The sequence below is a fragment of the Strigops habroptila genome, chromosome Z, assembly GCF_004027225.2.
Source record: "Strigops habroptila isolate Jane chromosome Z, bStrHab1.2.pri, whole genome shotgun sequence".
Classification (NCBI taxonomy): domain Eukaryota; kingdom Metazoa; phylum Chordata; class Aves; order Psittaciformes; family Psittacidae; genus Strigops; species Strigops habroptila.
The window spans coordinates 65662258-65686228 of NC_044302.2; the positions used below are offsets into that span (position 1 = coordinate 65662258).

General features: G+C 37.3%; 1 protein-coding gene across 2 annotated transcripts in view; it reads left to right on the plus strand.

The window, feature by feature from the left end:
- PCSK5 (proprotein convertase subtilisin/kexin type 5) overlaps nt 1-23971 on the plus strand; it is a 253347-nt gene that overhangs the window by 114251 nt on the left and 115125 nt on the right. For both annotated transcript variants that reach the window (XM_030469899.1, XM_030469898.1), the window contains exons 8-9: nt 7296-7508; nt 17401-17501. In XM_030469899.1, coding sequence (XP_030325759.1) covers nt 7296-7508; nt 17401-17501 — 314 coding nt within the window. The remainder of the gene's footprint in view (nt 1-7295; nt 7509-17400; nt 17502-23971) is intronic.

The window sequence follows — 23971 nt, forward strand, 5'->3', positions numbered from 1 at the left end:
CAACGGCAGAATCTGTGTATTTCTGTATGTCACATGGGAAAAAATAGATTTCTGAAAAGCAAATTTCTGGAAGTTTGATGACAAGAGTTTTTTGTGCATAGAATTTAACATACATTTAAGGCACAAAACTATGAGGGCAGTGATTTTACACACACTTAATGCGTTGTTTCAGTTTCACCTATCATTAACTAAAGGCTCTTTGTGCAATGGGAATTTTGAAAAACCCTGCGCTTTTTTTGTCACAGGTGTTTATAATATACAGCTTGGTTTATCCCAGTTACAATATCATAAACAGCAACAATAGTAATGATAAAATGAGATAGCCTGAACCAGAACTGCAATTCATACAGCCTTGTAGCTGGCTCTATTTTGTTTAGGAAAAATGAGAAATTAATTCCAGTATTCTACAAGTTCAGATTTCAGGTTTCAGCTAACACTTCTTTTGGTTGCACTTTAAGCAGTAATTATAGCTCTGCGGGGAATATCTTGGAGTTGTTTAAGCTGTTATTCTAGTGAAGAGTAAAATAAAAAATACACCACATGCAAGGATGCATGTTGAATTGTTCCACTGATATATCCCGATAATTATTGTGTTAATGCATGGGTGCTTGCGGTTATTCAGAAAGTTTTTTTTTTATGCACACATTAAAATGTTTTCATGCTTTGATAAAGGTATCGTATCCTCTGAGCTAGTAGAATACATTTTCCTTCTTTTTGTCATGGTTAATTAGTTTGTCTTTCTTTTTCTTATTAAGAAGCTGGTTCAGAAGTAGCTAAAGAATGTAACTTTATTAGTAACAACTTGCCTTTTCAACAATAAAATTGTTGCTTTTGTAAGTAGTGACAGATTTCTGTGTTGAATATGTACTGTGTGTATGCCTGTTCCAGCACTAGGAAGTAATTTCTTCACTTTGTAGTTTTCCTGCGAGTAAAAACATAACTATTAATGTAAACACACAGGATGCAATTTTTAGACTTTCCCTCAAACACGCATCTTCATTTATGTACACCTGTTAGCTTTATTACTAATTTCTTCATACATATCATTGGTGCACATTTTTAATGAATTGATGCATGAATGTGATTTTTTCTAGGAGTATGGATACCTCAATAGAATTAATGGCCTCAGAAATTTCTCCGTTTGTTCAGGAATTTTTGCTTTTAATACCCAAGGAGGCTGTTTTAGTAATAAATAATCTGTTTGGCTGTCTTCTGATAGCACTTCAGAATTGCTGGGTTGGACTCTTAAATTTAATGGTATATGTTCTGGAGGTGCCTACTTTCAAGTGAGAGCGTTGTGCAGTCTGCAGAAGAGTCTTCTAAGGGTTGTGTGCCTGACTATTTTACATTCCCAAATTAGAGGTAAAGCGGACTGGTGAAACTCAGCAGGAGCTGGGAGATGCTGCTTCTCAAAAGCAGAATGCTGCCAGTCAGCAGATTGGCAGCACTGCACCTCGATGCAGGGCAGTGGCATCCACCTCCCAGGAAGCACAGAGATCAGCGAAGCTGGAAGCAAGAGGATGCTGCCTCTCACATGTGCATCTCTTAGCGTGCAGTGGTCCTTGATGCCTGGCCCTGCAGTGGTTGTGCAGTGCTGCACACTCAAAATCATGCCTGCATGGTAGGGTTTTTTTAGGTCTCCAGAGTACTGATCTCTGTTCCACACATTCCGTTATTTCCTCTTTAGAAATTAGCTTTTAAGGTCTTTCTTCAGCTTCCACACCAGGATCAGTTTCCCTTCCTGACAGTACTTTTTGTTCTTGGAAGCATGAAGTAATTTTAGAACGGTATAGGGGAGGAAATTAAATGTTTAGGTTCTAGGTGTGGATAGAGTGTCTCTCCTTCTCTCCCCATTTTATATTTATTTGTTTTCTGCTCATGGGTGTGTGATTTCCAGTATATTGGTGGCAAATTACCTCTCCCTGACTGCAACCCCTGTAACTCTAATTACTCCAGGTCAGTGGTTCTGCCTTTCCTGCTCCTTTACATTTTTTTCTCGCTGCCTTCGTAAATTTGGTCACTTCTATAGAGACAATGGCTTGCCCCATAGGCAAGGAGGGTTAGTGGGGCACTAGATTCCTGGGCATGAAATCATCAGGATTCACAGGTTGAATTAAGGCAGCTTGACTTGTAAACAGTGAATGAATGTCCAGTCTAGACTTCATAAAATAGTGTAAATAAGTCTCGCTCCACTGGCTCAAACTACAACTCATAGATGGAAACTGTTTTTATTAGATGGAAGTGTGCTGGAAGCAACTTGAAAGTATGTGGAGCTGCTGGTTGTCCTTAGATGAATGCGTGAAGACCTCCATCTTATAATGGTTCCTGCATGTACTGCTGAAGCATTCACTCATAAAGATGTGGTTTATATGTATACATACACATATACACAAGTGCACGCACTTGGAGCGGGGGATGTTCTTTTAATAGTGTTAGGAAATTCTGCAGATGTCATTACGAACATGTTCATACTGGCTCTGGTTCTTGGCAGACTAACCCTTCCGTGCTGTTGAACTGGAAAAAAAAAAAGGAGCTTTCATATCACTTAGCCTACTTGCGACTTGCTGACCAAGGAAAAGGAGACAGTGGCAAAAAATAAGTGGGAATGCCCCCGCATTCTTGTGCTGTGCTATTACAGGTGCAATTTCTGCCTTGGGCCTTTTTGTCAACGACCCGAGACCGTTTCATTCAAGGTCAGCTGTCTGTTGAGCACACTGGGTTTACTGAGAAAATGTGCTAGGAAATTGGACTGTGACTAGCTCAATAGCAAGTCTTAGCCATTAGTGAAAGCCTTTCTCTTTTCCATAACGGAACACTTGATTATTTTTGCAATTGATTTATGCAATTTAAGAAAGTAGACAAAACAAAAGGAGAACATTTCATAATGGTCTGAAATGTGCACTGACAAGCACAAGTGCCGTTACAGACACCTTGCAGAGTTTGTAGGAGGGAATCCGTAGCTATCATTGCAAATGGAAGATCAGAAACAGCACTGTACCTAGAGGGAGAGGTAATGCATTTTCAACATCACGGGACAAGCACTGGACATACTTTGTGGCACACCATTCCACCCTGGTCTATGCCTCTGCTATAGTTCACTAACTCTTTTAAATTTTTCTCAAGTTGTACCCATATGTTTTGTAAATACACCTTTGCTTCTGATTAATAAATGACACATGGCTGCTTTGACAGCTCAAGGATTGGCTTTTCATCTTGACACCCTTGGGCATCTGGCAGATGACAGATGATAGATTTAGACAAACAGTAAAAGCTACAGAGTGGCTTGCATGTGTGTTTATCTTAACTTTGTAACACAGTCCAAATGTTATTTAACCGTACGTATTTAAAGGAAACCAATTGGGAATGGCATTCACATACAGTAGGACAGCTGATGCTATTGCTCTAGTTACTTGTTTGGTATAGTTACTTGCAAGTTTATAATTTCCTGAGCATGGCTGGGTCTATCAAATTAAAGCAGGGTGTTTGGAAACGGGGAGAAGGTGGAAACCAAATGGTAGTTTAACAATAGGCAGTAAATGTAAACCAGAACTTACTTACTTGACACATTATTTTAGTCAGGTTGAAATTAGTTTGGAGGTTTGCTTATTCTGTTTATTTTTTTTTTAAGACTGCCATTTGCTTTGCCAAAAAGCTTCTAGGAACAAGATCTTTAGCATGTTTTCTAGACTGAAGGTAATGCAGTTGTTTTCTGTGAAATACTGAGTTGTTAAATGTGCAGCGTTGCAGTGTGTTAAAGGAATGGGAATTCTTTCTTCGTATATTAGAAAATACTCTTTTCCATTAGTACACCTTTCCATCAGTACGCCTGGTACTTATATTTTTATTGCAATAACAGAGATGTTGATACTTCACATATTTTCAAGAGAAATTAGTTTTGAAGAAATATTTGTTATTGTTTACAAAAAACAGCATGGAAGGGTATAGCTGGGTGCAAACGGCTGTTATTTTTAAAGCCCTGTCATTATTATTAAAATCTAAATCGGTGTTTATTATTTTTAAATACTGCATTGCAGATTTTGTAACATCCATGGGCATGTTTTCATCAGGACTACATTTTGTGCCCAAAAATGGATTCACATACCTGTTTCTGCAGCTCATTTTTCATTATTAGTACAGCAGCATAAGTATGCATCTAAAGAAATATAGACACAGTCTATGTGTGGAGAAGCTAATAATTCAAGGGTTACGCCTGCAAAATTTACACAAACTACAGTCCTACTCTGCTGTGAAAAGGTTTTCATTGCATGAGTGGGATAAACAATCTTATACTGCTGTGTGCAGATAAACCCAGCTGATGATGACAGCAGAAAAACGACAGATGGACTGTTATTGATGGGATATTTTCCTGTATGCATATGGTTTTGAGAATTTTTTTTTTTTTTTTTTTTTTACAAAACTGTTTTTTAAAAAGTGAAAATGCACTTTTAGATAAAATATTGATAGATTCCATTTTCCTTCTCTTTGGATCTGTGGTTTGATTATTCTGAATTCTCATTTCTTCTCTCACGGTTTTATTGGTAAGTTACTCCAAATTTCCCATGGGGTATCGACTTGGACAAATGCAGTTATATAATGTGCTTTCGAGAAATGCATGTGAAGAAGAAAAATGTAAAATTCTCCATATAGCAGATACTTGTGAAAATTCATCAAAAAGAGGTTTCAATGGAATATTTTGACATGTTCTGGAGGTTGAAGTGTGTCTGTATGATACGCTTTCTTCTCTGTATTCTGCTTGCCTAAGTACATATTAACATTGTTGGGATTATCTGTGTATGTGTAGGAGAGAGAAGCTGTTTTTTAAAGACAATGTAGGACAGACAGAAATCTGTACATGACTCTGAAACAGATGTCAGAATTGACAGACAAGCCAAAAATGACCATTGAGGAGAAAGACACTGAAAGCAAATAATAGAATACTGCTGGGAAACATGATCAAACTGCAAGAGATAATAGGATGAAGCCAAACCAAAACCAGTAAAAGTAAACAGGAGCACATCAGAAAGTAGTGAATCAGCATATCTTTAGCATGATCCTCCATCCTATTCCCCACAACATACAGAGGGCTCTAATTTCTGTCTCCCTTACCTGCTGGGATAATAAATCAGTGAATATGCACGAAATAATCTTTCCACTTACCCTTCCTTTAATCTGTCTCATCGAATGTTTTCAGAATGGTGGGTAAGAAGTGAAGTTATGCAAATGGGCATGTCTGGATCATAGAACGAAAGAAAATTGGTTCATAGGCCAGCTCCATGAAACTGCAAAACATATCCCACTGGCTTTGGGAAGCTCTGAATCAGACCCTGCTGGCTGAGAAAAGCAGGCAGAACAAGAACCTCGAACAGAAAAGGGGGTTTGATTTGGTGAGAGTTCATAAAGTGGGGAAGGAGACTTGTAACACTTCATAAAGGTGGTCTTTAAAACAACAAGAAATGTTACTATTTTGCATCTTTTTGTTAGTGTAGTAGCTAAGATCAACTAAAGGAAGTAAAAGAAGTTGAAATATTTATACCTGCTGGCTGGTCAGACTGATTTTCTCTGGAGAATGTGGATATCATAATACATTTAACTTGGCACCCTGGGATTTTTTTTTTTTCTCTGCTTGAAATGTTTCTTTAATGAAAAGTTGTATTTTGGAGACGTAACTTTATATAAACACTAGCCAAGAGAATTTGATATTTAACTTATTATGCTGAAGAGAAAATTCTCTCCAGGTAGTATACTTTTATTAAGCTCACAAAATGAAATTCATCAAAGTTTGAAAACTAAAGCCTGGATGGTGAACTGTGGGGGTTTTTTTGTCTTATGTTGATGTATGTTCACTTATGCTCAGCACAAAAAGCCTTAGTGAAACCCCTCTAAGCATGCGGATTAAATGTATCTTTGAATTGCTAATTGTTTAAGTTGACCTGGTAGATGTCCAGCAGCTGTCTTTATGGTTTTTTGTGGTACACAGTTGCAGTCTGTTTAGAAAAAAAAATAACAAACGCACAAACTCCCCCAATGGCCAGGCAATTAATTCATGCACAGAAAGTGGTGTATTATGTGTTATAATGTTAATTTATCATACATATATGATGAGTTGCAAGCAAATGAGGTATAAATAAGACTGTTAGCATAATTATGACTGAGGAGGGTGTCCCATGCTTTGAGAGAATGTCATGTCAGTGACACAATTTAATGTAATTTAAGGAAAGTTTAGTCCTTTGGTGAACCTTTCTATCTGAACAGCGCTTCCTGTAATGTACTTCTACTTCCAGGTAGAGAGTGCTGCTAATTAATGCAGATCATACAGTTGCATGAATCTGAATTTCATTCACTGGCATGACATATGTAAATATAAATAAGGAAAAGTCCAATACCCATATATCAGTAAGTCTTAATTCAGTATATCAGTAATACAGGTAACTGATCATCTTCAGTTTTCATATCAATGCCTATTTCAGAGTACTAGAACCACCAAAAAAGTTTTGATTTGTTTGGACACTGTATAACTTTGGCGCATTAAGAAAAAGTCAAGGTGAGGTTACCTATTTTAAGCCCTCATTTGAAATTACGAATATGCTGAAGTAACTTTCCGAGCTAGTCATATGTTTAAAATATCATGTTGAACTAATGCTTTAGTGCTTCGTTAGACTAGATTTATAAGAATCTATTATTTTTGTCCATTTTTGTTTACATATTGTGTTGTGCATATAGCATTCATAATGGACTAGATGGGTTGGACTAGATGATCTGGGTCCCTTTCCACCTCACATAGTCTCTGATTCTGTGATTACAGTGTCTGTGAAACAATGATGTTCTGGTTCACAGTGTATAATGTTCCCCGAACCATACCTAGTGCCATCAGGCAACCCAAGCAGAAACAGCTGAGAGCACCTTAATAAATGAAAGGTATAATGCATTACAAAGGGATTTAGTTTCAAGTATGATATTTCTTTTCCTTTTCCAAACCAGTATGATATTTTAATGCTTCTGAGTCTTCAACATCTCTTTCTTGGTATGGCTGGATAGCGGAGATGCAGAACAACAAACAGACACTGTTTTAAGGCTGTTTCTAAAGCTGTGTTCATACCACTCATTTTCTGAATTTTTCTGATGTCTGAGTCTGAACTCTTCTAAATCCTGTTTTCATTTCAGATTCTTCATAGTGAGCTAGTTTCTTTTATTGTCTTTCTTTCATCAGATGTCTTTTTTTGAGAAAAGGCCTGTTTGTTAAGCAGATGAAGGGGAATAGAAGAATTTCTCAAATCTTTTGTGCTGTTTCCACACAGGGACGAAGAGGCTTAGGTTCAGTCTTTGTTTGGGCATCTGGAAATGGTGGAAGAAGTCGAGACCACTGCTCCTGTGATGGCTACACCAACAGCATCTATACTATCTCCATAAGCAGCACAGCTGAAAGTGGGAAAAAGCCATGGTATCTGGAAGAATGTGCGTCCACACTAGCTACAACATACAGCAGTGGAGAATCCTACGACAGGAAAATAGTATGGTTTTAATTTTATTTTTTTTTTATTTATATGGATTTGTGTTGGCACAGTGACTTCGGGGGAAGGGAGAGAAAGAGAACTCATTTATACTAATTAATGAACTGCTTTAGGAAAAGATCGTATGTGGGCAAGTTCATTAAGCCCCAGTGTGTTACTCGGTTGGGGTTACCACATTGCTCATTGAAATCAGCATGGGTACCTCTGCATGTTGCAGCCTAATGCAGTGCAGGTACACCAAATTCATAGCAGGTTTTTCCACTCACCTCATTGCTGCCAGTTCTAAGTGAAGCTTTCAAAGATCCTATTGCCACTGCCATCGAAACAGATTTCTTTCATTACAGATATCTTGTAGCCCATCAGTAGGCCTGAGAACATAGCCTCCTCGTGTTTTTAATCCATTTATCAATAGTTTTAATATTTTACACACATGATATTATCAGGTTTCTTATGTACCTCTATATTTTTTCAGATTTATTTTGATCCAGCATCATTTCTTTCTTACACTCAGTGATGGTCCATTATTATTCAGATTGCTGCCTATTCTGGCTAGCTGATATATTGTAACCAAGATTGAGCTCAGAACTTACCTTTCCTGTATTATTCCTCACCTCATTCCAAAACAGCCAGCATCCATCTTCTCACCTTCACTGGAAGCCAACAAATTGTTACAATTCTGTTTGATAATCTATTGGTACCATTAGTATTTGTTAGCTGTATCTGCTTTTTCAAAATAAGTGAATTCAGTATACTTTCGAATATTCAGTATTACTGCTTTTAACCTTTTGAACCCTTTTACTAGCATTAATTGGGTTTGCTAATATTGTCCTCTTCCCTTGCTTATTTATTCTAGTGTATAACTTACAGATCTTATGCTCTTCCTGATCAGAAAATTTAGGGTTTGTTTTTTTTTTCTCCCAGATGTTTCTGTAAGCACACATCTAACATCACTTTCTTTCTGGTCCTTAGCAGATACCTCTTTTGGCATCGGTGAGGAGTTAAAAATTCTTGCAGCTATGTTTTTTTAATACTGTCTGCCTTGTTTTCAGGATTCTGGGATGCTGGCCATCCTTTCTTGGGTTCTTCCCTATTTTCACATGAACTAATTTTTGTTTTAAACTTGTTCTGAGGTACTTCTTCATTGCAGTAATTTTTCTGTTCTTAACTTGCTTCTCTCCACTGAAACCTTATCTCCCTGGCATGTTTGTTGTTCTTCCTGATAAATAATAATAAAGAAAATAAATTACTCTGTCTCCTAGCAGTCCTCACTTCTGTGATTAAATCCCCACTACTGTCCTTTAAAAGACTTTTGCTAGCTTCATGTTTAAGTGAGGCTAATACATTATAAGGTGAGCAGATGTGATTGTGGTTCCCCAGCCTGACCTCTTGCTTAGCCAAGTCTGTGGGCCTCCCTGAGTCCTTCAAATCCAGCAGTTGCTGTCAACTCGACAATAATTTTCATAAATACAATCAACCTTGCTTAGAAAGTTTCCATTGACAGAAAATCCACTTAAATTTAGGGCAAGTGATTTTCATTACCCATTGCCATTAAAAAACTTCCAGTTTGCTATCTGAGCTCCTCTAGCTTCTATTTCTAGGCATTTGGTTGTGTCACAGATTTTATTGCTAGTATGAAAAGCACTCTAGTTGTCTAATGTCTTTCACTCTAGCCATGTAGCCTGAACAGTTAATCCCTTTTGATAAACGAAGGCAAGCTTTTCTATCATCTGTGAAAGGCATGTTTTCTTCCATTTTATGAGCTTGGAGTATGCAAACTGCACACACCGTGTAGTAGCAGTGTCAGTGCCAAATGCACAAGAAAATGTGTATCCTTCAGTGCCAGCTCAGTTACCCCTTTTTTATACATTAAGCCTGACTGAAACTTGTTAGCTTCACGGCCATGTAATGTGTTCATCATTGTGTGATGCCCAACCCACTTTCAGAGCTGCTGCTTCTCTATTTCAGAATTAGTGGCCAAGGGCAGATAGGAATATAGTTATGGTCTCTTTATTGAATCATTTACCACTGGCTCTACTGGTTTAGTACTCAATCCAGACCAGCCCTCATCATCACTTCCTCTCTCTCCAAAGTTTCTCTAAGTACAACATTCAAGGTTCCGGTGTTTTCTCCCAGGTCTTTGATAAAAGCTTTAAGTCATCCTAAGGCCGAGAACCAAATTGTATAAGGCCCGATTAGAGGCTCATTTTTCATATGTGCTATAAGCATATATATATAATTTCTCTGCTTCTAAGTATGTGTCTGATTTCTTATATATGCTTAGCTTTTGAGACCTCGTAATTACCCTATTTTAAATCTATGTATTATGTGTTGTGTAAATTTTTAATCTTTTAAATAATTTTAATTTTTTTAATGTTCAGTATCACATTATATGTCTTGTAGAATCCTGTTTATACTAGTTTCAATCAAAGTGGTGGCCAGAAAAAAAATTTTTCAGCACTTTGGCAAGCTCTCATTTCCAGCAGCTTATGTTATCCACCATTAAATAAAATAGTAGTTAATGAATATATTCATAATTAGTTTAAATCCTGTATCAGTTCCTTTACACTAGATAAAACCTTGGCAAATAGATGAAATTATTAGGACAATGCTGCTTACCGTTTCAAAATATTGACACTGTGTGGGTTTTCTTTCTGTCTTGTGGAACTTCTCCAATGTTCAAAGACTGGCTAAAATCAACAGTACAGTCTAAAATGTTCCCTTTCCAGCTGTTGTAAAAGTCTTTGGTGCTTCCAAACTTTCTGATTTAAACTTGCTATTTAAAATGGCTATAAATAGGAAGATGATTTATCATCTTTCTGTGCTCTGATTTTTTTTTCCAAAAAGGAAGACTGAGTGAAATAACCATTTACTGTGCACTACTATTAACTATTCTATTATTTCTGGACAATTAAAACAATATTGCTTTGGGATTCTTTTGCTTCTAATATACTTCAAAATAAAACATCCTTATACTTTATTCTGTTCTTGTAGGCTTCACTATTTCATCTTTTTCCTTCCTTACCACCTCTGTGCACCTTCTATCTTCTAGTTTTTATTCCTTGCTATCCACTTTGCCTTTTCTTCACATTTATTTATTTATTTATTTATTTATTGCTTCTCACACCTGTGAATACTTTTTTTGTTGACCAGCATATCCTTGCTCATTTTTAAAAAAATCTATTAAAATATCTGTCTGTTTCTCAGTCTTTACTTGTAGTTTTCTACTTAGCTGATTTAGCCTTTGTGGATCCCTCTGTTTTTTTAATAGCTGTAGTTTACTTAATGATTGTCTTCCATTCTTTTCAATTAACATGGACATTCTGCTTTTACAGAGTACAGAGTTACTATTTCAATATATATAGGTATTGGTGTAGGTATTCCTATACTACAGCATTGCAGATTCTCATATGCTACTGGCGTTTGTTCTGAGTTACATGACAAAAACTAAGAATGAGTTAACTTGATTTTGATTGCTTATTTCTTACATGTCACTCCTTTATGACTTACACTAGCATCAAAAACACGTGGAGGTGATCTCACCTTTATTGTTAAAGACTTTCTTATGAAGCATTTTCTTGGTTTACTGGAGTATAGTACCTATCACTTCCAGAACTTATGCACTGTGCTAATACTTAGAGTTTTTTACTTTATTGTAAGATTTTTGAAAGGTATACTTTACAAAGGAGAGATTAATTATTATATATAGAATAAACATATATTATCCCATAATTAGGGAAGTAATAAAGAGATCTTATATAAACATTATTGAAAAAAATTAAAAATATGCCTCTTTAAAAACATCCTTAATGTGGACTTTCCATTGGAGATCTCACACGGGCTACCAGATATAAGTAAAAATAAATTTTAATTGAAATCCATCAATTCTGTAAGCACCGGTTGCTTTTACTAATCAGATCCTACATTCTTTTGGGAGCAATCCAGTAGCATATGCCAATTTTAGATTATTCCTACACAGTGCATCATTTTGCACAGCGAATGGTAAAAACATAAGTGTACTGAGGAGCCATAAGAAGTAACCCAAGTCTGTTGATCCTTTGTTTACCAGAATTTAATTTATCCTTAACTACTTTCGTGCACAAGAACTTTGATGTTGTCTGTGCAATAATATGCACTGATCTCAAATGCTTGAATATCAGACCATAAATATTCCCTCCAAGACTATTTTTCCTGCACTTCGTTATCAGTTGACTTCTGAAACACACACCCTACCTGAGGGTGTTTTACTGCTTGGCCTTTAAAGCGAGGCAAGCATGTTCCCCCTCCAGACACCTTCAGTGACAAAGCAGAACACTGTGCAGTAGATGCCGTCAATAGCTTTCTGTTTGTGTTGTGTTTAAACCAGCTACTCCCATAATGGATAACAGCTACATGCTTCTGTTATGCTGTAGCCCAGTGGGAGATTGTATGAAATTGTGAGGCCAGTTCAAACTGAGTATTAAGCTGTCCTTTCAGTATGCACACATATGGAAGCAGGGACATTGCTGTCACCTTTGTGACTGTCTTGCTTATAGCCTGATTTTGAAAGCAATAATGGTAGTATCGCTATTCTCTTGTCCAACTTGTCTACTAAAATCCAGTCCTCCTGAAGACCAATCAAACCTCATTTAGCCTGGAAAGAAGTCTTGTTTGAACCAAGAACTGAACTAAAGACAACTGAAAATTTGGAGGACAAAGTTTTTCAACTGCTATAAAATGCTACAAGAGCCTAGAATAAAGATATGTATTTATTTTCATTATTGTACCACACATTTTCACTGCATCATATCTCACATTTTTGTTTAGCCTGCTGCTTCTTTTGAGTCAGATTTTCTTCATATCTTTTCACAAAAAGCTTAGAGCTTGCAATAAGTTTAAAGGGAAAAATAATAATAGATGAAAAATAGAAAGATTATTATTAAATTTAAATTCTCCAAATTCTATTATGCATATATATATATGCAATATACAAATTAGCTATGAAGAGCTCAACTTTATTCTGTAACATGAGAAGAATAACAACGTTTGATCAAGGCATATGGTGATTTGGTTTGTTGGAGTGAGACTCCTATATTCAGACTAGGAAGCAAAAATACTACTGCAATAAATCAGGAAGATGTGATCTGACATGAGATTTACAATCAAAATCAAATGAACTCATTCTTACTTTTTGTCATGTACTTTTAAAAGGTTTTCTAGTCTGGAGGTTTTTTTCAGTCTTGTACAATGATAGCATAAGAACATAATTTTCATCTACACAACTCTGTTTTCTATTGAGCTTTTTTATTTACTGACTTTGAACTAAAGTAAATGGAAGCAAATTATGGCCTGAAATAAGTTGAGCTAACAGTTACAGTTAAACACACAATGAGCATCTTGCATGTGTTCCTTCTTGCTCAGGGAAGGTACTTCAAGTGTGCTTGACTTCATGCTTTACCAAATCTTATTGTAGTAGCGTTAGCACATGACTGGAAAGAGAGTTTCCAGCCTTTTGGATGTATTGACATGCCCAAAGTGTACAGACTGCATTTCACAGATGCAGCTAGGTGTATGCCTTTTACATAGACTTTTGGAGAAAAGAGCTAGGTTTACTTTTAGGTGCTTCCAAGAGCAGCTGTGAAGTGCCAGCATAGGTGTAGGTGCAGAAACTCACATTCTGGGAAAAAGGCAAATAATAGGTAAAGACCATAAAAATACACTTTATAGAGGTTATCGCTCAGAACACAGTGAGTGCAGAAGTACTGGCTAATAATACACAGTTGTCAAGGTATTTTTTCCTATTATTCTGTTCTCTGCTATTTTGAATACTATAGGACAATGCTGGAAGATAGCTTCCCCAAATGCAGACCATGCAGCTAGGATGGGTGAAGCACAACCTAATACAGTTATCTATATGGATCTTTCATCTATCAAACATGTTGCACAAATGCATCACATTTCCTTTTAATTCCTTTTTCAAATTATTTCTTAAAGCACTAAGGAATCTACATATGAAAGTCCTTCACAGATATAATTTATGAACCTATTACATGACTTACCTTCTGAAAATAACCTCTCTACTTAATGTTCCACTTATTTCTTTGTTTTCTAAAAAATGCAAATTTATCTGCTGAGTTCCTTCTCTTCTGAGATACATTTCTGCCTTGCCAACTAGTTCTGCTCTAAGCAGAACCTAAAACAAAACTAAAAGAAACCCAGCATCTCCTGCCAGTTCTTAAAACATAAACAAAAAACCTGCTTTGTTCAGAAACTTTCAGGGCATCAAGATACACACAACCTGGCATCTTCAATTTTGAGTAGATACAGATACACAAAGGATATGAGAAGGAACAGTAGATTTTTATTAAACCCATGTCACTTTCAGGGACACAGTTTCATAGAAATCAACATATCTTGAAGAACTGTAGCAGAAGGTAAATAATGGTTCAGTAAGTTCAGAGAGCTCATGTCACAGAATGTGAAATAGCAAGAAATGCAGAGGCTTGGGAAGGAACAGTGAGTGCTAAGGGAAATCCCTTTTTTACCTTAGCCATTAACCTCCCAATCAGTGAAACTATGGAAAGATTGGTTATGCAAGCTTAATAATGACTGTACAGAAATGACACCTCCTTAATTCTTCAGAGCAAGTTACTTCTATAAAACTATCACAATGTATATAGAGTTTTTTCTTTGATAAATGTGTGAATTTTCTGAAGGCTGTTGGACTTCTGCATATGGCAGGTATTACAGTGCATTGCGGTGCTTCATTTCATTTTCCTTCGCCTTTCATCAGGATGTCTGTCCTAGGTTGCTAATTTCATGTTGGTTAAACTAGGCCAGTACCAGAAACATTGTCATTGTCTTCAGTCAAATCTAGTTGATTCAAAAGATTTAGAAGTGGATATAATTCATCTCCCTAGAAATATTGCATGGACTTCTCTTGGGCAGTCTGATTAGCATTTTCGTAGCTCAGCAGTTGTCACAAAGGTATTTGAAGCATACAAATGCATTGTACTCAATAAAAGATGCAAAAATTTCTGCTTCTCCCCACTTTATTAATCAGAATGACAGCTAATATACTCTAATGAGAGCTTCATGGTGCTGTCAAATACCACATCCTTTTATTGTAGTTAATGATGTTGCCCTCATGTGGTGCAGGAGTTTGGGGCACCATTTTCTTCTTTAAGCTTGCTCGCCTGGTGGTGGTCCTGTGCCCTTTTTTTCCTTAGAGTGGACACAACTCTTCTCTGACAGTGAATCCATAGGGCTGAAAAAATGCCTCAGATCTTGGTGGTAACTTACACCTAAACATCTCAGCCTCTGTCAGTAACTTGGCTTTGAAATAGCTCAAATGGGATTTCCACTTAGGAAGCTTTCCCTACACATTTTCTGCAGAAATATTTGCTGAGTGAAGGAGAGAGATAAGGGTCTGTAGTTCAAACTGCTGCCACAACATCTGCTTTGAATGTGAGAGACAATCTTGCAAAATAAAGAGGTGTTATGGTTTGTTGTGCTTAATATCTGTAGCTAAAGGACAATAAAAACACTCTGGAAGCATGTTATTCCAGAGGATGAGAGATACAGATAGCACAATGCAGTGTGCTTTTCACTGTATTGAGAGAGGCTGTCTCTTAAGAAAAAGCTGCTATTGAGGGCACTTCTCCCTGCCTGAGTTCCCCTAGGCTTTGCTAACCTTTGGTCCTCTGAGGAAAGCGCCTGCTGCACCACTTTTTTGCAAGGGACAAGGTACCAGGCTACAAAAGAGACAAGCATGTGTTAGTCCCTTTTCCTGCCCTCTCTTTTTCCTGCCCTCCCTTCTACTTCTTGCCACAGCACTGACCAGTGTTTTTACAAATGGGATACCTGGATCTTCTATCTATTTGGGTGCATGTCATCCTGTAGTCATCGGACAGGTTAATCCCGCCTGCAAAATCACTACTTGCATTTACAATATAGGCAATGTCATGTTAGGACAGTTCCTGCTGCAGTTTTACTGCTTAATATTGTAAGGACATTTATGGGATTTGTGTGCGTAAAGGTTTTTCCAACACTTACTTTTCATTGTTTAAATTAATATAGTCATTAGGAGAGAAGAAATTACATGAACATTTCATTTATGGTGTTCAACTTTCAGCTGATGACAGATAAAAGAAATTATTTAACAAAGTGTGCATTTATGAAGGATGTTAAATAATACGGGGAAAAAAGGTTCTTTCTGGTCTTTGTTATTCAAAAATCTGACTTTTGATAAGTTCACTAATGTAAGGTTATGACATTATAAATGCTTTAATCCCTCTTTCAGTTTCTTAAAACTTCCACTTTGTGTCACTTGCTCACTACTTGCTTTCAATAATAATTTCCTGGTGCTGTTAGCTCCTTCACTATTAGAAGTCTTTTGTGCTAGCTTGTGTATGCTTATATGTCATGAGAACTTTAGGCAGCCTTATACAAATTATGTAATACATATACTACTGAATATGGCAAATGCAAATCTATGAAGCATAACCCTTCTGCATGCAATTGCTTGCATTCTGCCCAGAGAGGATGTGGCTGTTTCTTCAGATCATATTTTGCATATCTTCCAGTTTCAAATCTGGACAGACATTTTTACATGCCAGGTGCTTTTTTGTGATTTTTTGATCCTCTGATGTCTCCGTTGCCCATCTTTCTGCATATCTGTATTGCAAATGAGTGTGATACTACTGAATTAGAGGAAATGGAAACACAATAATTCTGGATGCTGAGGTAGGAAGCTGTGTAAGCAGCTTCCTTGTCCCCCAGGCAGATGTCTTGTAGTGACTGAATCTCAGGGATCAGCTGAAATGCTGAGAATAAGGTTTGGTGTCACATGTCATTCACTCTGCTGCTTTCATGGAGTTTTCCATGCTGTGGACTGCTGTCTGCTAGTAACTTTTCTCAAGTCTGCATGGGTTTTGCTTGAGCTTCTGTTAGGTAGTAGTGACTTCCTGTCTCTACTGCGTTGCTCTTGCTAGCAACTACTTCTTTTAGCAACTACTGGAAGAAGATCATAGATTATAATCTCTTTAGATTGCCCAAAAGAAGCAGAATTTAGAATAAATGCATTTTTTGTGTGTGATATACTGTCTTACAGAAAGAATCTGCCTAAAATTCATTATGATATCCTAACACAAAGTAGAAGACTGTGTCTCTAGTTGGTTCTGCATGTTACAGTTTATACATTCACTTTAGATTACATATAAAAATATACGGCAGCATATATTTCAGCAATATGTAACAATTTAAAGCTGCAAATAACTAATTAGCTGGTGATGTCTAGGTCAAATTTGTGATTACATCAGGACTTTCCAATGAATTGTTGCTTAATTTCATGAGAATTATTGCATAAGGCATGAAGGAAGGATTAAACAAGGTACTTAGCATGAGCCTAACGGTATTCTGCTCTGTCACATAGTTCCAGTGTGACTTCAGGCAACCTAATTAACCTCTCCATACCTCTCCTATAGTCTCTGGGCGTAACCAGTCTGTACATAGGGAGTGTTGTAAGATGGAGTTCATTCTTGTTTGTGAAGCGCTTTGAGATTCTTAGGTGGAAAGTGCTCTATAAATGCAATAGAAGGGCAGAGTTCTTACTGTGCTGTTTTAAAACCCTCTGCATGTTTTTCTAATTTACAAGTCTTTTTGTTTATCATGCCATGAAAAGAATGGAGACTAACTTATGTTTTCCGTGCAAAAAGGGAACTTGTGAACTTCTCCAAGTTCACAACTGACTTCAGGCTCAGAGTGTAATGTCATGTATTCAGACACCTTTTTTTTTCCTTTCCTTGCAATGAAAGAAGGAAATACTCTCCACGTACATGCAGCTCATTCGAGAAAATGAAACCTGTTCTGATTTCTAAAGCTGTGTTCTAAATTTCACACATTCAATCTCTTCCAGATCACCACAGACCTGAGGCAGCGTTGCACAGACAGCCATACTGGAACCTCAGCCTCTGCACCGATGGCTGCAGGCATCATTGCACTGGCACTGGAAGCAAAGTAAGATCCGAGTTATACTCTGGGGGAAAAAAAAGAAAAGCATACAGAAAGAACTTTCACACTCATCCAGCGCCCTTATCCAGGGATCTCAAAGTGCTTTGGAAACTTTGTTGTAGTAATTCACAATACCCTTCCAAGGGCGGGAAAGATCTGTGTGCTTATTTCACATGCAGGAAAGCTGACACCATGGAAATGACAACAGAGTATGCAGTTGTCATTGATTTGAAATGTTGAAATGACTTGAAACCATGTTGAACACAGGTAGTTTCCGCTGAATGATGTACAGCATCCTCACAATGTCTTACAGTACCCTCACAGTGCTGCCCAGATCCGCTATACTCTGCAGGCTACTGCAGGTCGCCTCTTGCATTCATCAGGGTCCTCTTAATGGTGTCCATTCTTCAATGTTGAAGAAAGTTTTGGGGTGGTGTTAGGCTATCATGAACAAAAATGAACATATGATGAAATACAGAAATTCTCAACTTCTGAATGCTGACACAAGTCTGGTTTTTTAGATGGTTAAATTCCTCAGCTGTAAAAACTGGATAGTGTAGCTCCATGGTCACTTTACCTCAGAAAAGTTTCAGTCTTACAAGTGTTCTCTCAACTGCAGGATTTTGTTCTTTGTGCCTAGTATGTATCTTTAATGTGCTTCATGGAGCAGCAGAAATACTGGCAATTTATTGGGTAAATCTGGGTTTCAAAACCTTTTGCATTACTTTGTGCTGTATTAGATAATATTTGCAGGTCTGAGGTGGAATGTTCCAGCACAAATCCTGCTTGAAATCAAATGTTTCTGTGTGGTAGGATACTGATTCTGTTAAACCCTGAAGAAAACCAGTTTCCTCTGGGGGCAGCCAGTTCCTTTGAAGGAAGTAAAAAATTTTCACACAACAGTAATTTCAAATTGTATATCATTTATAACAGCAGAATTATTTTTGCACTCATTCATGTGCCTTTTTTTATTCATGTGCAAGAAACCATAGGCCAGTTTTCAACACATAGTATTTTTTTGCTGTTGAGTTATAGTCATAAGAATAAGAGTTAGTAATTGAAGAGCTGACATAATCTCAAATAGTGCAGTACTTGTATCATTATAATTAGTTTTCTTAATGCAATCACTAGAAACAAAGGTATTTTTAAAAGTTAATATAATGCTATTGTTTTAAATATATCTTTTTTAATTTCAGTTTTAAAATCCTTAAATCATTCTAAACAGCCTACACATGCAGATAAAATTGTGTGCGCATAAATTTAATTCTGCTTAAAGTTTTTCTAGTTATTTCTTAATGAATGGAGGTTGCTTTGTAATTTATTGTTCGTATTTTATATGATATTTTGCATGCATTTTCTAACAGATTATTATTGTAATTGAAAGTTTCGAAGAATAACAGCACAAAATACCTAGAACCAAGCTATTGCTGACTGTGACAACTTAAAACATACAGAAGCTTACACTTTACACAAGCCTTTTTCTCTGTGAACTTTGATGACTATACCAATAAGAAATCCTTGTTAGTGCTATGGACTAGTTTGGGGTTGTTTTTTTTTTTCAAACCAATAGTTGCTATGATAGGACCAAAGACAAGACTGCATTAATGTTTCACATGTGGTGATAGAGACAAAATGTGCCAGAGACTGAAGACCCTAGTCACTTCTTTGTGTTTGTAGTACTTTGTTGCATGGTGCTAATGAGATTTAGGGTGAAAAAATATTGATTTTTATCTCCTTTCAGATTCAGTTCAATTTCAGTATATGGGGGGATCTTTCTTGTTACCAAATGTTGGCTTGTGTTTGAATAGATCCAAATGACTTATATTAATAATATCATAGATCTGGTTTTATTAATTTGTGTACATTCTTTAACTTTTCTATCCTAAGAGTACTTACAACCAACCTTCTGAGCACAGCTGTGAAAGAAAAACGAAAAGAAAAAAAAAGAGGAAATTAGGGAAATAAATATTTCCAGCTTTCCCATGATGTTTTCCCATTAATTAATCCAGTCCTAGGGTTGGAGAAACTGTTGGTCTTGTGAACTTCCAGATTATGAAGTAAGGCCTTAGCATTACAAGGCAATCATGTCATAATATATTATTAATAGAATCATAGACTGGTTTGGGTTGGAAGGGACCTTAGAGATCATCTACTTCCTGCCATGGGCTGGGACACCTTCCACTAGAGCAGATTGCTCAAAGCCCCTTGAGCAATATCAGGGATGGGGCAGCCACAAGTCTCTGGGCAACCTGTGCCAGTGCCTCACCACCCTCATAGTAAAGCATTTTCTCCTAATGTCTAATCTAAATCTACCCTCCTTCGGTGTAAAACCATTCCCCCTTGTGCTGTCACTACATGCCCTTGTAAAAAGTCCCTCTCCAGATTTCTTGTAGGCCCCATTTAATACTTGAAGGCTGCTCTAAGGTCTCCCTGGAGCATTCTCCAGGCTGAACAAGCCCAACTTTCTCCACCTGGTTTCATAGGAGAAGGGCTCCAGCCCTTTGATATATTTGTGGCCTCCTCTGGACTTGCTCAAGCAGGTCCACATCCTTCTTATTTTGTTGCCCTCAGAGCTAGATGCAGTACTGCAGGTGGAGTCTCATGAGAGCAGAGTAGAGGGGCAGGATCACCTCCTTCGACCTTCTGGTCACGCTCCTTTCGATGCAGCCCAGCATACGGTTGATTTCTGGGCTGCGAGCGCAGACTGCCAGCTCATGTTGAGCTTCTCATCAGTCAAAACCCCAAGTCCTTCTCTTCAGGGCTGCTTTTCATCATTCCCTGTCCAGCCTGTATCTGTGCTTGGGATATTCAATTTTAGTGTCTTGGATTTGTTCATATGAAATCTATTCAGATTATTTTAAGCAGTTTCTAAACGGTTTTCCTCATTTATTTATCTGGTTTGAAAATTCAGGTTTTATTTTCACCTGTGATACCTGCCAATTTATATGATCCTAAATAATGGTAGGAATTTATACAAAAAAAAGTTTTGAAGCTATGTTAAGTATTTTCTTCAATACTTCTAAAATATATGGCATGAACAGGGGACATAATAGTGTGGCGTAGCATTAGGGCTTACTAGAACTCGTTTACATTCAGTTTGTCTTTACGCAGGTACTTCCCTAGATTCCATATTAGTGCCTGTGCTAATAGCGCTAGTGTTTATATGAATTTTTTAAAAAAGACTAGTTGGAAAGGGGTTTTGCAAAACTAGTTATGATTTTTGTACAGCAGGCTGCTTAAAAATTGGAGCACTTAGTCCTGAACACTTCTTGAATATGTCTGTAATAATGTATAGCTTTATTCCACTTTGTGCTGGAAAACGCAACAAATTATACTGTGGGAGAGTTCTGAGTTTATAAGGTCTGTTTTCCCCAGTAGCCAAGTTCTGTTCCTGGGAAACATCAGGAGGTGAACAGAGCGCTAGTCTGGCCGAGATATGAGTTAGAACAGCCAAGAAGTTGCTTCAACTCATATACAAAGGTACATTAAACCAATGGAAAATGAGCAAGGTGGATTTCCACTCTGACCTGCCACTTTCTTTCTTTGATAAACCCCATATGGTGGGATTGGCAAGTAGCTGATGGAAGACCTCTTACCTCCACTTAGTGAACCCTCCACTTAGTTGGTTTTCAACTGGGATCTGCTCCTGAAATCCTGGTTTGGGATTGTGGTCTGCTTACTGCCCCAATTTGAAACAATGTGAACACATCCTTTTTTAGTTTCTATCCAGTGTTTGAGTATCAAGTGGCATGTTTTCCTTCAGGAATCAGAGAAGTATAACTGATTTTGAGACTGCTTGTTTGGAATCCCTGAGGACAAAATGCAGAAATGTAGATATGCAACAACTATCACACAAAGGATGTCTCTTAATCTTCATATTCTATAGTTTTCTTATGGTATTCAGGTAGTTACTTGATTTATCTGATGGTTCCCAGTGTATTTAGGATCCTGTTCAGGCTCTGTGAATAAATGCTTGCTTATGTATTGCACTTCTTAGTCATTATGTAATGTTGAATTCTGGTAATTGTAAACCAGCAATTATGTATATAAAGCATAATCCATTTAGTCAGCAGGGGCAGCAGTGTGCTTACTAAAAGTAAACAATTTGCATTGCATAGTACCATCTACTGTTGATATCAGAAATACTCTTTCTCATTGATGAAAGGTCTGAATTTGGAAACTGGATGAATCAGAGACAGAAGAGACAGCATGCCCACATTTGTTCCAGTAGGCATTGTGCTATGTTCCTTTGGAGAAGCCAAATTAAAAAAAAAAAAAGACAAAAAAACCCAACCTTATATTGCTGATGGAAGAATACATTGTACATCCTCAAATGAACTGCCTGCTCCACTGTCTGTAAGCCAGTGCATGTTTTCCAACCCGTGATAACTGCATTTACATGAATAAGAAGTACCACCCGAAATAGAAATATTAATCTGCTATAGTTCTGCTGTGTGGTATACTCAGTGGTACAGCTCTGGAGAGTATGTTTTCTTCTGTGATTCCCTTTACGTGAGCTGTATACTTCATTTGTCTTTGGTAACAAGGTAGTGCTGGGAAGAGATAAAGAAATTCAGTTAATTCTGATACCAGCGATCCATTCAGAAAAGTGAAAATGCACCACATTCTTCTAAAAGGCAGTACAACCAAGAACAATCACTGAGATGCATGGAAAATTGAGTTCACATTGCAAGGGGTCAAGAGTGTCAGAGGAAGATACTTTGGATTTCTGAAAACTGATCAGATACTTGGAATATTTCCCATAGTGATTGGTTGTCTTACAGAAAAAAGTAATGTACTGTCTGGCAAGGGGCAGTTTTGGATACTGAGAACATACTTCTGTGTCGTCAAAGTTATAAGGCGTTTACTGGTTTATAAGTATAGTCAGGGGCTAAAGGTGATGAGACAGTTGAGGCGAACTGTGGAAATGCTGCCAAGTGACCTCTATATGCAGGCTTCCAGTGTAAGAGAAGGAGACGTTGTCATTTAAGTCAATCAGCTTTAGTTAGTTAGGTCTTTGCTTCATTAACTGGCTGCCTGTTATAAAAGGGAATGCTAGAGCATGTGAGTTGGAAATCTTTTTATGAATCTTTGCATTTTTACAGGAGTTTTAAAGTAATGCTCTTAATTATGAAGTATTTGAAAAACTTAAACATAAATAAATGCTTAAGTTAGAACCTGTGTTTCTCTTGAGTTTTAACCACCTGTGCCACTTATGCAATTTCAGTTATTATATTGACATTGACTTAGAAGTATTTTTCTGAGTTCAGGTTGTCCAGTATTTCCCATTTTAAGGTCCTGTTTTCAGTTCCATGTAAATTTGCCAAAGAAAAATTGTTGTCTGAAATTTACCATGTAACTGGCTTTAAAAATGTTTTAAGAAAATTCTGTCCAGACAGTTCTTAAACTGAGTCTGGGTTTAAAAAATACAAAACAAAACAAACATGTTTAATTATGATAATTTTTAACTTTTTCATTGAGTTCTACTGTGTCTGCGCTTTGGAGCAACAGCTAGAACTAGAACAAGTGGATAGCTGTTGTTTCGGTGCCAGGGCAATGCCTTTTACTTTTACAAGCCTTTCAAAAATCTCAGTTGGCATGTGCTCAGTTGAGAGTTAAGAGTTTGGCAGCTCTATCCCCTGTAGTTTTTTGGTTCTCCAAATGTTCCCCAGCCTCAGGTTTTAGAGGCTGCTTAGGGTTGTCTCTGAAGTTGCTCTTAAGGGTGCTGCTGGCTTTTCACTTTGAGAGCAGGGAGCCCATCTGCTTTTCCCAGTCTGTGTTTTTGCAGCAAAAGGAAAATGAGGGAGGTGGAAAAGGAGCAAGTTTACTGGATTGCAGTCTTCCTGCAGTCCTTCTTTTAAGAGTCATTGCACCACAGTGTCATAGCTCAACTATATTAAAAGTGATCAGTATCATCAGACTTGGCAGCTAGGTCAAATCAATAGCCTAGATACCATGATAATCAAAACAGCCTGCACTAACTAACCTAAGATAATATAATGATTCCCCACATGCACAGTTGTAGTTGGTTCTAAAACTGAGAACTGACCTAAGGTTTTTGCTGCTGTTATTTCCATGCTGTTGTCCCTCAGCTGACTCTGCACACTGTCTTTTGGGTGGTCCCATTTCGTTCTTCCTCTGGAGAAGGCATAATAAGGGATGTGATTCAGGTACCTCTCAAGATATTTCTCCTTAGAAAGTCATCATTATCAACATTCATTTGGGCCATTGGTTGTTTTCTTTTTGGCATTTAGGATTTTCTGTCTCTGGGAAAAGCACGCTAGTTTGTAGGGTCTGGAATCTACCACCATTATGTGCACTGTGGATTTGACACAGGCACACCAGAACACCATTGCTGGTGGATCTATGGCTGCATATCCTGAAGTTCTTCTAAAGGAAGGTATCTATCTGCCATGTCACATCACAACTTACCTGTATTCTGTCCTAAAAAACAATATGCAGATAATGCAAAAGAT